At 46.5% G+C, this 16,280-nt stretch overlaps 1 protein-coding gene across 3 annotated transcripts in view; it reads left to right on the forward strand.

Annotated features, from left to right (window-relative positions):
- The first annotated feature begins 5,556 nt into the window (after positions 1-5,556).
- SMG7 (SMG7 nonsense mediated mRNA decay factor) overlaps positions 5,557-16,280 on the forward strand; it is a 50,031-nt gene continuing 39,307 nt past the window's right edge. For all 3 annotated transcript variants that reach the window (XM_066555387.1, XM_066555389.1, XM_066555388.1), the window contains exon 1: positions 5,557-5,625. In XM_066555387.1, the coding sequence (XP_066411484.1) occupies positions 5,597-5,625 (29 nt within the window). In that variant the 5' untranslated portion in view covers positions 5,557-5,596. The remainder of the gene's footprint in view (positions 5,626-16,280) is intronic.

The following is a 16,280-nucleotide window of genomic DNA, read 5'->3' on the forward strand; positions in this document are numbered from 1 at the left end:
GAATGGGCTGCCCAGAGAGGTGGTGGAGTCTCTGTCCCTGGAGATATATAAGGAAAGGCTGGACGTGGCACTCAATGCCATGATGTAGCTGACAAGGTGGTAATTAGTCATAGATTGGACTTGATGGCCTCAGAGGTCTTTTGCAGCTTAACTGATTCTGTGATCTGCACAAGTCAGTGCTCATGAGCAGCAACATGTGTTCCCCCTGCTGCTCAGGCAGTCCCTGCATAGGTCTCCCAGCTGCTCCAGCCCCAGCACAACATTGCTGCAGCCCATTAGGGAAAATAACTTGTGGGGCTTCAGCTTCACCCAACACATCAATTTCATTGCCTGAAAGAGACCAACATTAAATAGATGCTATGCATTCACCAAAAACCAGACTTTACTGCAAGGCAAACTAGTACCAGACTACCCAGCTGTCTAATTCTCTAAATGTCTCATTTGTAGGACTGCAGCATTGTTGTTCTTCACTAAAGAAGCTCCTTGCCCTGAGCAAGAGTCAGCAGAGCCCTCTCTGCCTGCAGCCACTAAGAAGAGCTGCATGCAGCTGCCTTCAGCCCCTTCCTGAAGGCTGTCCTGCCTTATCTCTGGCTCCTACATACAGATTTTTCTCTCAGCAGGGAGTTTTTTGCCACCAACAGGTCTCCCTTGCTACCTTCATCTGTCTTCCTCCTCTGTCCTTAAGAGGACACTCCCCAGACATTAATTTCTGCCTTTTCATGGCAGAGGCTTTTAGCCCTACCCACAGCACTGTGCTGTGTTTCTCCATGTCCTGCTAAGATTAATTATTAACAATCTTTTGCTCGAAAATTTTTTCCCTCCCAGGTCAGCCAGGTGCTGGCATACTCATCAGCCTGAGTGATATGAAGGAGCAAGACCACTAGGGAATGAACCTAGGAAATCAGTGTTCATCTCCTGCACATTCCCACTCAGGATGGTGTCCTACCCCCTTCCCTTGGAGGAGGTACAACTGCCCTGATATGAAATATGGGGGTGTGCCCTTTATGAGAAGATTCTTCACTGGTTCCTTTTAAATAGAAGAGGCTGAAGTTGAGGTGAGACAGCTGATTTTTTTTATTAATCCTGACCCCATTCCCTGCCAATTTTGCATGGGAAATTTTGCAGGGGAGCATGTTTTCCCTTCTGCAGCTTATACAACCTGCAGCTGTAGGAGCATTAAGCGCTGCTGTTGCAGAAGGCACAAGTGGACAAAACTGCTGGTGGCCAAATTCTCCCACTGCCTGGTGATGCCAAACACATCCCACTGCTCCTGACAGCTCCTGCCATGCAGCTGAATCTCTCTGCCTGCTTTGTTTCACACTGAGAGTTTGACCTTAAACACCACTGAAAGATCAAGATCACCTGTCCAGACGTAGGTTACACACTGCCTGGCCATGGTGGGGACAAGGTGGAACCCAGCACTGCCAGGCCATGTGAGGATGAGGTCTGGGCAGCCTCTGGCAGAGTCTGTAGCTCTTCCCTGGCTTTCCTGCTGGATGGTGAGTGATGTGGTAAATCAGCTGTCACTTAGCAACGCTGCCGGCTGGGGAGCGGCAGCAGGTTTTGGTGCGGGAGTGATGCCTGCAAGGCTGTGCACTGGTTATTTCACCTTTTCTCCCTCAGTTTTTCCTAACCCAGCGTGTATTTTCTTTCACTTGCTGCTTTCCCTGAACATGTAGGTGCAGGTTTCCCGTGGCTGAAGACAGCAGCCCCAGCTGCAGGAGCCACATGTTCCCTGCCGCCTCCCTGGGGTTGTTGTGCAGTGCTGGAGCACCCCGAGACCCCCAGTGGATTTGAGCTCCAGCCCAGCCCATGGTGGCAAGCAGCCATCTGCCACCTGCAGAGCTGGCACAGCAGGACACAGAGGGGGCAGAAGGATGATTAGCTGGGGTTTATTCCCTGAGGGAGACAGCAGCATGGACAAACACAGGGACCTGCCTACACAGGGAGCTCATATCAGCACTGCAAAATCATTGTCTATGGGACTTGAGACCTGTTAAGCACACCTGGAACATGGCCTGAGGCTCACACCAAGGGTATTTCTGCACATGGATTTGTCCAGCTCTTCACCATCTGCACAGCCAGGCCTCAAGAGCAGGGGGCCGTGCAGCAGAAGGCAGGAAGGTCATGGCTGTGTTCATGGGGTGAAGGATGGGGACCCCTCAGTGCTCCCTGCACTGCCTCTCACCTTGTCCCTCCTCTTGGGAGCAGCTTAAGGCTTTCAAACTAACAGTCTGCAAACTCTTCGAAAGAACTCAAATCTATCAGAGAAAAGGACAATTAGAGGGGCTTAAACCATTTGTGAACCCATCCTGGCACATTTTGGAGCCTTTTCTGATGAGGGTTGAGAAGCACATTCAGTTCTGCTCCCCACATGCCAGCCCTATGACTCTAAGAAATTTTTGTAATGCAACAATGCACTTGAAAAGAAAAATAAAAGAAAGAGGCCTCTCCTTGAGAAGAAGCAAAAAATCTTGAATAAGGGAGTGCTCACCTGATAGCCCAGTTGGAATAAAACCCCTGGTTCCCAGAAAGGCAGATTTTTAGTTTATACCCATTTTTGAGATACAATCTGAATGTATCTAGCCAAAACTCAGGCTTGCAAACCCAGCCTATGGGAGGGAAAGGATTTGCAAATATAAAGAAGCCAGACTGAGCTGGCAGATTGGGCCAGGCCAGGCAGGCCAAGCTGACCCAGTTGCTCATGGAACAACAGCATAGGACAATAAATGGAAGCACTTGGGAGTAGCTGCTGTGCTGGGAGCCTTGTTGAGATGGAGGGAGCTGCCAAACCCACAGTGACCAGGTCTGAGGCCACATGGGGTGGGACAGCCTGGCCCAAAGGGAGGAATCTTCCATTTTGGATGACCCTTTGTAGGAGCAGACATTCAAACAAAGAGGGAGTAAACAAGGCTGAAAAGCAGCCAGTGAAAGACATGACTTAAAACTGAGGTTTGAAAAATTATGAGTAGCCTGGGGAGCTCTTCTCAGGGCTTGGTTTCTCAGGGCTTGGTTCATCACGCACTGGAAGAAGATGCCCAAGGGTGCCATGAGATAAAGCTGGAGATCTATAGAGGCTGAGGACTGTGAACTGACCCCAAGTGCTGTGCAGTGTTTCTGGGACCCTGGCCTGACATTTGAGGCAATCTCCTGGGGAAGGTCAGCCTGGGAACCAGCTTCTCTCTTGCCCACGCTCAGCAACACCAGCTGGCCACAGGTGCAATTATCTTGGCAGCCCTCTTAATGTTTCTGAGGTTACAGCTTGGATCAGTCTGTGCAGGTGGGATTGTGGCTGGGTTCCTGGGATGGGCAGTGAGGCTGAGGCACTCAGCATGGATCCCTGGTTCCCTTCCAAAAGTGAGCTAGCTTTTAGTCAGTGTGAAAGGGTACTTCTGCTCAGAATGTGCAGCACTTATTCTCAAAAAATTAAAAGGAAATTTGTTACTTTATGAATTATGAGGATTAGAAGGAATTTCTCTAAGAAATGAGGCCTATTTTATAATTTTTTCTTTCTTCTGGGTGATATTTGCAAGGAAATAATGAAGGCTTAACAAACCTCTACACAGTTGAAATTCCTGAAGTTTTATATAAAGGTTATATTTGGGGAAAAGAGATTATTATTAGGGTAAGATGAGGCTTTTGTCACTAACAATTCAAAATCTAAGTAGGATAATCTGGGATGGTAACAAATACACTTTACTCATGATAACATTACCAATCAGGAAGAATAGAGGACAAAATTAGGATTGTTTAGGTATCTTCATGCTTTGTTTCTTCTTTTGAATGCTGTTGAATGCTAATTCCCCACATCACAACATTTAGATTGAAATAATCACCAAAGCTGCAGAGAATTTGATGTTTCATCATTCAGCTGTTGAGCTGTTCACTCATCTTTGCTTGATGCCAGGTTTTCATGCTGAGCAGCAGGAGAATTTGATGTCTCAATGACATAAAAGCCAAAGTTTGGCACAGAGACAGAGGACAGTCCAGTGCCACCTCTGCCCATGAAAATATCCACACCTGAATATATTTTCAATATATATTTTCAACCTGAAAAAAATGTGGGGGACTTATTTTTGAAACATGATCTTTCATTTTGTCCTCAGGTCACTTACAGACTCAAATGACACAATTTTTATTAGCCAGACACCTCGTGCTCATCTGAGCCCAAATTTTCCTCTGCCTCATTTCTTCAGGCTGGCTCATTTGCTCAAATGGGCACTGAACTCAGTGGGATTTTTCCTGCCATGAAAAAAAAAAAAATTGGAGCACAAATCAAGTCAGCATGGGAGGTGGGACCACATGGGATAAGTAGTGGAAATACTGTAAATATTGAGTAGTGATAGAATGTTGCACCCAGGTGCAAGGTTACTGCCTGATGTGCCCAGGTCCTGGCTCCATGCTGAGGGGAGCTATGTCCAGCTCCAGAGTCCCAGCACAGGAAGAACATGGAGCTGCTGGAGTGAGTCCAGACAAGGCTACCAAGATGATCAGAGGGATGGAACAGTTTTGTTATGAGGAAAGGCTGGAAGAATTGGGGTTGTTCAGCCTGGAGAAAATAAACTTCAGTGTGACCTAATTGTCTCAAGACAGGAGAGACCTGGAGCTCCTGGAGCAGGTCCAGAGGAGGCTGAGGAGATGAGGAAGGGCGTGGAGCAGCTCTCTTGAGGGACCTGTGGCTGTTCAGCCTCCAGAGCAGACCCAGTGAGAGGGGCCCTCATCCCCCTGTGTCCCTGCCTGCAGGGAGGGCTCAGAGCAAGGACCAGGCTCTGCTCCCTGGGGCCCAGCAATGGGACAAGGGACCATGGGCAGAAATGGATGCCCAAGAAGTTCCACCTGAGCATGACCAAGAACTTCTTTCCTGTGCAGTGACTGAGCACTGGAACAGAGACCAGAGAGGCTGTGGAGTCTCTCACTTGGAGATATTCCAGACCTGTCAGGACACAATCCTGTGCCATGTGCTCTGGGATGACTCTGCTTGAGCAGAGAGGGGGGACCCAATGACCCACTGTGATCCCTTCCAACCTGCCCCGTTCTGTGTTCCTGTAATTCTGTGGCGGGGCCCCCGCTAGCCCCAAGGGCCTCCCTGTGAGCGGCCCCTCCGAGGGGAGCGGTGACAAAGCCGGCGGTGGCGGCGCGGCTCGGGCGGCGGATGCAGGCCCCTGGATGCGCCGCGGTTGCCATGGCGACGCCCCACCGCCCCCTCGGTTGCCATGGCAGCGGGCGGGGGAAGGGTTTGCCGGTGGCGCCGCCGGAAGTGCCGGCGGGGGCGGGGTCCGGCCCGGAAGCGCGGCCGGCGCGGCGGGAGGGCCGCAGCGGCTCGGCGGGGCGGGCGAGCGGCGAGCGGACGCCGCCGGTGCCGGAGCGGCGGAGCCGGGGCTGCCCGGGCCGCCGAGGGGCCGGAGCGGCGGGGCCGGCGGGGCGCGGGCGGGCCTGCCCGGCCGGAGCGCAGAGCGGGAACACCCCACCTCTTCCTCCCCGCGGGCCCTGCACGGGAAGATGGCGGCGGCGGGAGGCGGCGGCGGCGGTGGCGCGGGGGCGGCGGGCCGGCCCGGGCTGTGAGAGCCGCGGCGGGACGGGCGGCGAGCGGCGGAGGATGAGCCTGCTGTGCGCGCAGTATCTCCGGTGAGTCTCTCCGGGGCGCGGCGGGCAGGCGAGGCCGCGGCCGGGCGGCCCGGGAACGGCGGGGAGAGGGCGGACCCGGAGCCCTCGGGCCTCGCAGCGGCTCTGAGGGGCGCTGGGCCGTGCCCGGGCCGGTGTGCGGGACCCGGCCCCCGCGCTCCCGAGCCCCGCGGGCGGCCGGGCTCGGCTGCCGCATGGCCCCGGGCTCCCCAGCAAGGTCACGCCGGTGCCGTGGAGCCGCGGGGAGGGTGGGAGAGTCCAGCGGCTTCCCTGGCGGAATTCCCCATCGCTTTCCGAGGGGGTGGCCCGGTAACCCAGCGCTGCGGAGCGAACCCAGGTTTGACCCCGGCTGCGGAGCGGGAGCAGCGCTCGCAGCCCCGGGAGGTGCTCTGGGAGAACGGGAGTAGCTGGAATCGTGTCTCAGCCTTCGCCATCAGCTGGAAGTCCTCAGTCACGGCTGGCACAGCCGGTCTGTGCCGGGCACGGGCAGCGGAGGGCTTGGGAGAGGAGTGAGGCTGCTAGGGCTGTGCTTTCAAACTGAACCGTTCCCCAGTCCCTCAAGTCGAGAGCACGAGATAGCTCACGGTGATACGAGCAGAACTTTGATAGGCTCTGGGGTGAATTTACACCCAAATGCTCGTTCTCTAGTGGCTTTGGAGAGCAGCGTCGTGAGCTACAAATGGCTTTTCAGCAGCTGTAAAGTACTCACTGTCCAGGTTCGTGATCGTGTTGTGTCACCCTTGATGCTTCCAGAACACCTCATGGAAAAGGAGTAGGTATGCCAAAAGGGCATGCACGTTCCTACTGAGGAGTTCAGGGCTTGGGAGGGATTTAGAAGGAGTGAATCCAATGAGGATTTTACATTTCTAAAGCATTTTCTATACAGAGTTCTGAAACACTTTGACAGTCTCTCCTTGCTGGCTCTCCAAATTCCTCCCTTCTTCCTCATCTTGTCTTTTACCTCTGCTTCCTTCTGTTATCCCAGATCCTACCTCAGGTTGATTTCTTCAAAAAAGAAAAAAATGTAATATTTTTTTATTTAATAGTGAATTTATGACCTTTTGCTCTTCCAGATGAGTATACCTATGCTGTCATGAAACTTCTTCCTTCTTTCTTTCCTCTTACATCATGACAAAGCTTTTAAATGTTTTATTATTAGCACTCTTCTATCAGCAAAAGACTTGCTTTTTTATTGTAGGACATGTCTTAATAATACTGTGACATCTGGCTCCGTGTTCCCTCCTGTGAGTGCACGTGTCCTTTGGGCTGTGGGAGACTGTACCATGTTACACGTGTCCCTGCTCCTGTCACCTTCCTGCACCACCAGGCTCTTCCATAGTACTTTGCTGTGCCAAGCTGGAAATCCTTCCTGCAAGCTGTGGGCAGGAATCACCAGTTTCTCCTCTCTTTGTTCCTCTCACACTTCAGCTCATCCTGGGTTGTTCCTGCTTTTTCCTGGCTGCTTTGTTTATGTTGTGCCAAAGCAACAGGACTGGAGTGTGTGCACATAACTAATGTGTTACAGTCAGTGTCTCTGTCACCAAGAGCCTCATCTCTTCCTAAAACAGGACAGTCCCCCTTCTAAACTTTTCATCACCTTCCTTCTGCCTCTGAGGACCATTTGGGTTTGTTCTCTCTGCAGAAGGTGTGCTTGGGGAAGGTTTCCTTGAAAAGCTGTGAAAGGCTTTTTGCATCCACAGAATGTACATTTAAATTGTTTGATTTGCATAGGGCAGAAATGCAGCTGCAGATTACTGCAGCCCAAGCTCATAAAGGGAACTGGGAATTGTGCCTCAGACTCTCAGAGCCAGTTCTGTTAGTCCTCTGTCTAAAGGAGGAGGGCATGCTCCTTTTTACTGAGGCAGGACAGGCTCAATCCAACTGTAATGAGGAAGGGATAGGCCAAAGTGTAACAATGTGAGAGGGCAGCTTAGCAAAATGTTGTGCCAAATGAAGACATGAGGCAAGCAGTCTGTGCTGTCTTCATTGTCTTAACACTAAGGAGGGACAGAAAAGTTTCTGCAAGAAATCATTTTTCTGTGTATTTGGATTTTAGACAGATTTCTAAGGTGAACATGTAATGATTGAATGCCTAGTGAAATAATGACTCTGCAAGAATCAAGCTGTTGAAATTATGAGTGGGGAAGAATGGACCTTTAGCTGGACTACCTTAACTTTTCCACTTCTGGATTCTTGCTTTCTATATGTGTGTGAATCAGCTATTTTAAAATGCTATCCTTGAAGGACTGTGCCCCTTCAATCAACCTGTGAGAACTGAGGAACACATGAGCCCCCTACAGAAGTCTTCCAGGAAGAGCAAATAAGGTCAGGCTTCGTGTACTGAGTCTTTGAAAAGTTGCAGGAAAGTCTGTTTTTAAGTCATCTTCCTATGTTGCAATAGATTTTTGGGATTTTTGCTTTCCAGTTTTATCCTTTTCAAAGTCATCTGTCAAGGGTATTGGAGTATATTCTCTCCCATCTAGTTTCCTACATACTTCACTGGAATCATTGTTTGAGTCACTTCTCAAAGACTTGCACTGCATCTGGTAAGGTGAGTAGACCTTTCAGAGGGTTCTTTTAGGAGACAAGAACCTAAAAGATATTTTAGGAAACAGGGACATTGTTCAAGTCTCCCTGTTCAGGTGAATCTGTTCATTGCCACTGGCTGAAAATTTGTATCCATGCTATTTGTGCTGCTTGGGGAATCTACAAGTACTCCCCAGAAATCAAATTAATCTCACAGGGCACTTATTTCAAACTAGACATTTCATGTATCCTGCTAGATATAAAAAGTCACTTTTAAGCAAAATATCACTGATAGGATTTCTGACACAATAGCACAGAAACTTGTGAGGACATCCATTTTATAAGCCAGTGTTGAGCTTTAGTCCATGTTTATTCACTTCAGAGAAATGATCTTCAATGCCAATTTTATGTGTTAATGTTCAAAAAGGAGTTAACTAGGATTCAAAAGTTTAGCAGTTTGACAAATGATTGTCTCAACTACATTTCAAAAAGATGTGAGCTTAGTTACCAGTTAAATGGGGCATTGCTCTGGTGAACTGTGGCTTTTAGCACAAGCACAAATGTAGAATAAAAAGTGCTTGAATTACAGGGCTTGAACACTGCTTAGAAATTCCAGTGCTGATGAACCAGTAGGTAGTTTCCTGTAGCCTTATGATGAGGCTATAACCAAATTCATTAAAGGTTTGACTGCTTTAATAATTCAAATTGTGGGTCTCTTTTTTGAAGACTCATCAGTAGCTCCATTAACTTGTGCATCTGCTGTGTCTCTTCATGGTTACTCCTTTGCTGTCTGCCAGCCTGTGACACACCTCTTTGCAGAGTTTCTGCTCTGTTGAAGGAGGAGGCTAGAGCAGAGGTAATTGCAGTCTGTGTGTGAGCATGTTCTGGTACTGATTCCTGGTCAGAATGATGCAGAGGTGATGCTTGTCTGTGCTGGAAAGGCACCAACCAGAATACTGCTTGAATGAGTCTCAGCAAGGCTAAGGCAGTTATTTAATTATCTTGGGAGTATATGAAGGAAAAAGTTAGTAAATGTAACCTCTTAATAGAGAACCCTGTGTCCCTGCAATGGACTTCTGGAGTTGGCAGGGTCACAAGGCTGGAGGAGAGGCCTCAGGAGGCTCCTGTCCAGCCTCCTGCTTGCAGCAGGGACAGCTCTGGGCTCAGACCAAGTGCCCTGGGCTTGAGAACCTCCAGGGATGGAGACATTTCAGCCTTTTGGGGCAGCTTGAATATCCTTGTGATGGAAAAGGTTTTCTGTACATCCAGTCTGAACCTCTCCTGTTTTATCTTATGCCCATTGTCTCTTGTGCTCCCACATGGAGAGCTGGATCTATGTTCTCAATCCCCTTCCTGGAGGCATGTGGCAGCTGTGGGTGCCCTGGAGCCTTCCCTGCCTCACACTGACCTAGCCTGGCTCCACAGCCTCTCCTCCAGTCCCAAATGCAAGTGCTCCAGCCCTGACTGCTCTGGAGGCCCTGCTCCAGTTGTTCCACAGCTTTCTTGATTTGTCTTGGTATCTGAACATGACCAAATCAGTCTTGGAAAGTATTCCCTCCAGCTTTTTGTTTTCTGAAATGATTAATGCTACTTGCATACAGTGTTTACTCTTGAATTTTAAGCAAGATGTAGTGGGGTCTGCTTTGGCCTTCCAGGAGACACCTCATAGATGTTTTTCTTTGGGGTCTGCTTTGGCCTTCCAGGAAACACCTCATTGATGTTTTCTTTGGGGAGCATAAAGTCTCCCTTCTAGTTTTGTCTTTTTTTCTCTATATAAGATGTTTCCACCATTTGATAACTAGAATTTCTGCCAATATTTAATATGAGCAACACTTCTTATTCTTCTTTGAGGGTGAGAATAATGATTTTAAAAGGCAAAGATTGACGATGGCTGCTATTTACTTAGGATCAACAAGCTTTTTGTGGTGACCTATGAAGCGAAAAGAATCACAATCAAAAAAGTGTCAGGCAATTCCCCACTGAGCTTTCTGCTGAAGGAAATACATCTTGCTGAGAGCCCCAAGACTCACACCATACTCCTCAGGTGTCTGGGCAGCAATTACTTGTTCCCTTTTTCCTATCATGGGCATCCAAATTATTGAGCATCCTCCTGTCACTCAGGGACAACTTGTGCTAAAGTCACTGTCACACCTGTGATAATTTTTTGTTTTTTAAACCTAGATTCCTAAGGAAACAAGTTGAAATGTCCTGAAGTTGATTGCTGCCATTATAAGTTTGTGAAAGTTAGCTGGTTAGGTGATTATGTCTGGGTGATCCAAATGAATGTGCCTGGTGAGAGAGAAGCAGGCAGAGCCCAGGGGTAAAGCAGCACTTCCAGAACTTCCCCTGAGCTGTGGTGTGCTGGTCTCTGTGCTGGGATTTGGGCATGCTCCTCCATAGGGAGGTAGCACCAGGGATGGCAGTGCCTGTGCAGGTTTGCAGGTGCTGGGCATATTTTCCTGCTGGAGGGGCTGGCAGGAAGGTGAACATGTGCCAGGGAGAAGAGGGCTGCAGTAACCAGAGAACGTGACTTGCTTAGCACTTGGCAAAAGCTTGGCCATACAAAGGTGGGTTTTAAACTTGAACAGCTCTTGATGGAAGTTTCTCACTCTCCCTCACCCCTGATGTGATGGCAAAAGTTTATGAGTTTATGGCCACGTCTGAAGAAGCTGAACTGGGGAACCACACTAGGTTAAAACTGCTTTAGTTTTGGTTTTTACCCATGGGGTTTCGTTCAAGTTGCTTTCCTGATCCCGTCCATTGTGTTACTACAGATGTGCTGACAAAAAGGGTGAAGCTGTGTGCACCAGGATTGAAGCACTAATGGTTAAGAGTGGGGTGGGACTGCTGCTTGGAGTGATAGTGCTCATTATCAATCAAGTGCCCACTGACCCACAACCCCAGTAAATAGTGTCCTGTTTCCTAAAATATGGCTGTAGCTATAGATAGAATATCATCCTTATAGAATGTACCTGGTCTCACTGTCCACAAACCATACCCCTATTTCCAGTCTGGACTGAGAGTCTCCCCTTGCTGCAGAACACAGTGCACTCTTACTGCACTCTCTTTGTGCTCTGCTGTGAGGTTACTTGCACCACAGTGTTCCAGTGACCTAGAAGTGCAGGTTAGTGTAAGTAAAGTTACAGCTGTATTTATTTATTTATTTATTTTTGATGGCAGGGATGATTCCTGTAGCAATTAGTTCTTGTTCTAACCTGCATATTCCTATGTAGTTTGAATCTTTATTGGAAAAGAGAAAGTTCTGGTGTGGCAGTAAAACCAGGTGATGCTTGTCTGAAGTGTTAATGAGGGAGGGCACCAAAGCATTTTGAGAAGGCTGCCCTTGTCCCTGAGTATGGGCGTTGGAGGGGTTTTTTCCTCAGTTTCTTCATTTCAGTGCATGGTAAGAAGGTACATTTTCTTGGTAAATTAGCTGTTTTATTTAAGGAGTCAGTGTAAGGTATACTGTGATATTCTGGTTACTTGTAAAATCCATTTCTTCTATCCTAAGAAGTCATAACAGGTAACCATAGCTTGGTCCAGTGAGATGATTTGGCCTCTAAATAAGCTGAATTGTATCACAAACTTTTAATTTAAGCAACTTAAATCTGTTAAATCAATGTATCTGGAAACTGAAGCTTCCCTGCTTTTTTTAGTTTGCCACATTGGCTGTTGTGGGCATTTCCTATTGGAGAAAGAAAGGTTGAGTTGATGGGAGAAGTCAGTGACTTGATGGATAAATACCTTGGCATGTTCCCTGCCCTGCTCAGCCAGCAAAAATGAGTATAGAAGGAGAATAATTGCAGTTCAAGTGCATGGTGACTGGGGAAGGAAAAGTGGATAATTTGCTGTAGGAACTGATTTTGTTGGATGAGGAGCTGCTGGGGATTGTAGAGGTTTAAGGGTTCTTCATCTTCACAACAGTAGCAGAGATTCACTCATAGCAGCAGGCTGGTAGAAGAGCAGTTAAAGAATGAAGCTATAATTTGTAAGGAATATATGTGGGAGGACACTAGTTGTTGCTTTCATTACTTTAAACTTGAGGATTGTCCTCATCTTACTGGAAAAACTGTACAGCTGCTGTCAGGCAGGAGGGGAATAAACCCACAGATTTTTCCCTTAAAATCATTAGCAGAGATGCATACTTAGATTCTGTACTTTTTAATGTATTATGAGGGAGGTAATAGATTTCAGTGGTGTTTGGGAAAACACAGGTTTTCCTGTGCTCAGGGAGGGATATGGTATCTTATTTCTCCATCTAACTGCTGTGGACAGAATAGAGGAATAACAGATTGTTTGTTGTGAAGTGATGTGAGGACTCTGGGCCATCATTTCTCATGATTCCAGGGTAGAGGGCTGGTGGCTTTGTTTGTGTGTGCCTGCTGAGCCCTTGAGTGGTTGCACTGGGCAGGGCATTGCTGGAAGCATTACAGCTGTACAGGAGCCATCACTAGCTGCCACTTGTGCAGCCCTGCTCCAAGTCCTGCCCTTGGGCCACATTTCTACACTTGTCTGCCCACTGCCACTCTTCCCATTTGAATTTAAGACAAAGTTTTCGTTGTGAACTTGGGGACTTCCCAGATGACCAAATGAGGGGGAAGTGGCTTAAAGAGTGTTCTGAAGCTGGGTATTTAAATTGCTCTGAGTTAAATCAGCAGGTACTTGTCAGATCAATGTAATCCTGTGAGTTGGGGTGGAATAAACTTCTTGGAGTGACATTAGGTGTGCTTTCTCTTCTTTCTGTATTCCAGTCGGACTTCTCTTGGATTATTCACACTGGCTTCTGCACTCAAGGGATTATCATAAGGAACCAGAAGGCTGAGGAGTCTGAATCTCTTGGGTTTGTTACAGAGCTGTGGGTGACAAACTGAATTTCACTGATGGGGCTCCACTCAGAGATACCCTTGAGGTACTTAGGAGTCCTGCTAGAAGTAATATTCTCTTCCATCTTCAGGGAAAACAAATATAATATTTCTGAAAGTACTTACTATGTCCTGAATACATCAGCAGTCTATCTCTCATTTTTTTTATTTCATGTTTTTGGTGCTGAAAGTGTCCTCTAGTGCTCAGCCTCATTGAACAGTATTCTGCTTTGTCTGATGGTGGTATGGGTAAAGCTGATTTTTATTTTATTTCTCCCCATCCTCTCCTCTGATTCATTGTCTGTTTTGGGTCTGCAGGCCCTGCTTGTTGTACAGCTGAATTATCTGAGAGCTGCTCTCTAGCTGTTAGAAAATGAGAAATTCATTTTGAGTGTGGAACCTTTAAGACTGACTCTGCCAAAATAGTGTGGGGAACATTTCTTGAACTACTTAAAGGAAACTACTTTTTTCTCTGGAAAACAGAAAAACAGGCGTTTTAGGCATTAAGCATCTTTACTTCAGACTTTGGTGTTTCCTGATGTCTTAATTTAATGAGGCCTTGAGAGTTGTTCCTATTTGGTCAGGCTATGGCAAGGGGCAGTTTGTTTGGAGCCTGCCTGTTTTGGGCCCCCTGGACCCCCCATAATCTGTGCTATTTACCACATCTTAACTTCCCTACACATGAAGAATAAATTAATTTTTGATAAATCTGCTGGGAAAACCAGTTTTTCCCTTTGTTTTATGCTAGTCCTGTAAATAGTGCTGCTGTCTTTTGCAGTGAAATTCTCCTGGGATTTGATTTGCCATGTCCTGTGTTGGTCTGGCCATGGTGTGGAGAAAGCATGTGGATATTGCCATGTGTCCAACAGCTGTGACTGTGTGATAATCTTTTTTTAACCCAAACAACCTTTGACAGCTTTGGTTCTTTCTGCAAACAATACTGCTTTTGGCAGGGCCTTTGGGCATTCCTGCTCTTAATTCAAGGTACACTTGAGCTGTTATGAGGGATCTTCAGGGCAGATTTTCCAAACTAGCCTAATAATAACTGAAAATGGAAATGCTAATCCTCTATACCTATGGAGAAGGAAGAATGGGACAAGACTTCTGGCTGTTGATGTTGTCTGTCTTGAAGTGGTGTAAATGCTTGTTGATGACATTGCCATAACCAAACTTGTGAGCAGAGAGACTTGATCCAGCCAGGTATTCCCAGGAAAAAGCCAGTCTGTTGGTAAGAATTGTGTTCAAAGGATTTAAACCACGTTTATAAGTATTAAAGAAAGACCTAGACCCACCAAAAGTGTACAAAAATGTGAAAACTGAAGCAGCTCTTAGAGCTCAAACATGCTGCTCCAGTTACTAGAAAAATAAAGGAAATATTATTTCAATTTTTTTTAAAGTGAGATTTCTATATTGGTTAATGATTGTAAATTCAATTATTAAAATATGCAGAGTAAATTTGCAATAAAAATCTAGAAGGATTTTCATTTGTCTTAATACCATTGATAGGTGTAATGTTGAACGTATATGTGAAATCTTTAACTAGAAAAGAAGTGATAAAATCCTTAATATGCATTGTTGACATACATCTGAATTATTACAGCAGGCCTTAATTTATGAGCATGTCTCACAGATTATGCCAGGGCATGAACGTCTGGCAGGTATTCCACCCAGCTTGAACATACCATGACTATTTAATTTAGAGATTTATTTTGTTTTGAGGTACATGGTAGGAGATATGGGGCTTGGGGCAAAGACATCTGTAGGGGATTGTGGCTTGCTCTGACTTCAGCTGGAGTACTTGTTTTCTGGGTTTGATATCAAGGACTAACATAATCTTTAATGCTTACAAGTACCCAGAATAATATTTCCAGTGTGTTTCTAATGAAGATGTCAAGTGCTTGCTGATGCTGCTGGTATGACTACAGACTATTTTGGTCCCTTCCATCATAGGTGGCCAGTGAGAAGTCAGCACTAAAAAAAGTGCTGTGTCTGCCTGTGACATTATGTTATGTGCTAAGGATTTGGGGATACTCATTCAGGATCAGTTAGAATTCTGTACTCTTTGATTAAAGATGGTTACAAAAATGTATCTTCTGTCCTGCATAACTGATTGTGTTAATTCCTGAAATAATTATTTGAGAATTGCTATGCTGGAGAATTAGGTGATGTGGGTCAAGAGTGTTTTGTCTTCAGGAAGGACAGATCCAAAAGACATGAAGATCTTTGGGCCTTTAAGGACTCAGGTGCTGGAAATTTTTTGTGTATAATGGGAAATGCTCTTGGACATTTGGATTTCAGATTTGGTATTAAAGCAGCATGATTCACCTCACTTCCCTGCTTTATTGTCAAATGCTGAAGCACAGTGCCAAAATTATTCTATTTTCAAACTTGTTTTGGACATGCTGGTATACTACACAAAACAAATGCCTATGAAATCCCTCCTATAGTTGATTGCAAAGTGAAGTGCACGGGCTGCATTGGTTTGTGCAGCCTGAGTAACACACAAATGCTGAGTTAATAGCTGGTAACTATGTAGTCACATGTTGAATCTTTTGATGGCATTGTTTCTCCTTGCTTAATGTGCCTCAGATTCAGGGAATGTCTCCTCTGAGGGACAGTCATTACCCTTCCCCATGTTGCAGAACTAGCAGTGGGTTGAGCAAGGCTGGTGATTTTTGCTCTGGGATTTGGTGGTAGGAAGGAAGTGAAGTGGGTGAACCCAAGGCACGCAGCAGTTCCTGAAGGCAAGGGATAATGCCATGTGGGAAAGGTTTGGCAGTGTCTGGGGTGCTGCTTTGGGCTGTGGAGGTGACTTGGTAGGACTTTAAAAACAAGCAACTAAATGATTGTCAGAAATAACATCAGGATGATGGAATGGGCTATATGACCTTTTGAGGGCCTTTCTAGGCTTATGATTTGATCTTCAGGTGGGATGTGTTAATCCATTGCTATGGAGCCTTTTCCTCAACCTTTGCAGGAGATAATGAGGTCTGGTCTGACTGCTGAAAGGGAGACTGCAGTCTGGGAAACTGCATTCATGTTATTCTTTTCTACAGTTTATGTTTAGTAAAGGTCTGCTAAACCCCCACGTTTTTCCATATATGATTCATAAAGCAGATACTGATTTGTAGTCAGCTGAACATCATGTGGACTTTTCTGACATAGAACTAGAATGGACTCTGTCTTTAGGTCTTAAGATTTAAATTTGAAATAATTTTTTGTTTTTTAATAAATATATTTAGGCCTTGCAAGTAGATTTAACCTTGGGAG

This window comes from Molothrus aeneus, chromosome 9 (genome assembly GCF_037042795.1).
Source record: "Molothrus aeneus isolate 106 chromosome 9, BPBGC_Maene_1.0, whole genome shotgun sequence".
Taxonomy (NCBI): Eukaryota; Metazoa; Chordata; class Aves; order Passeriformes; family Icteridae; genus Molothrus; species Molothrus aeneus.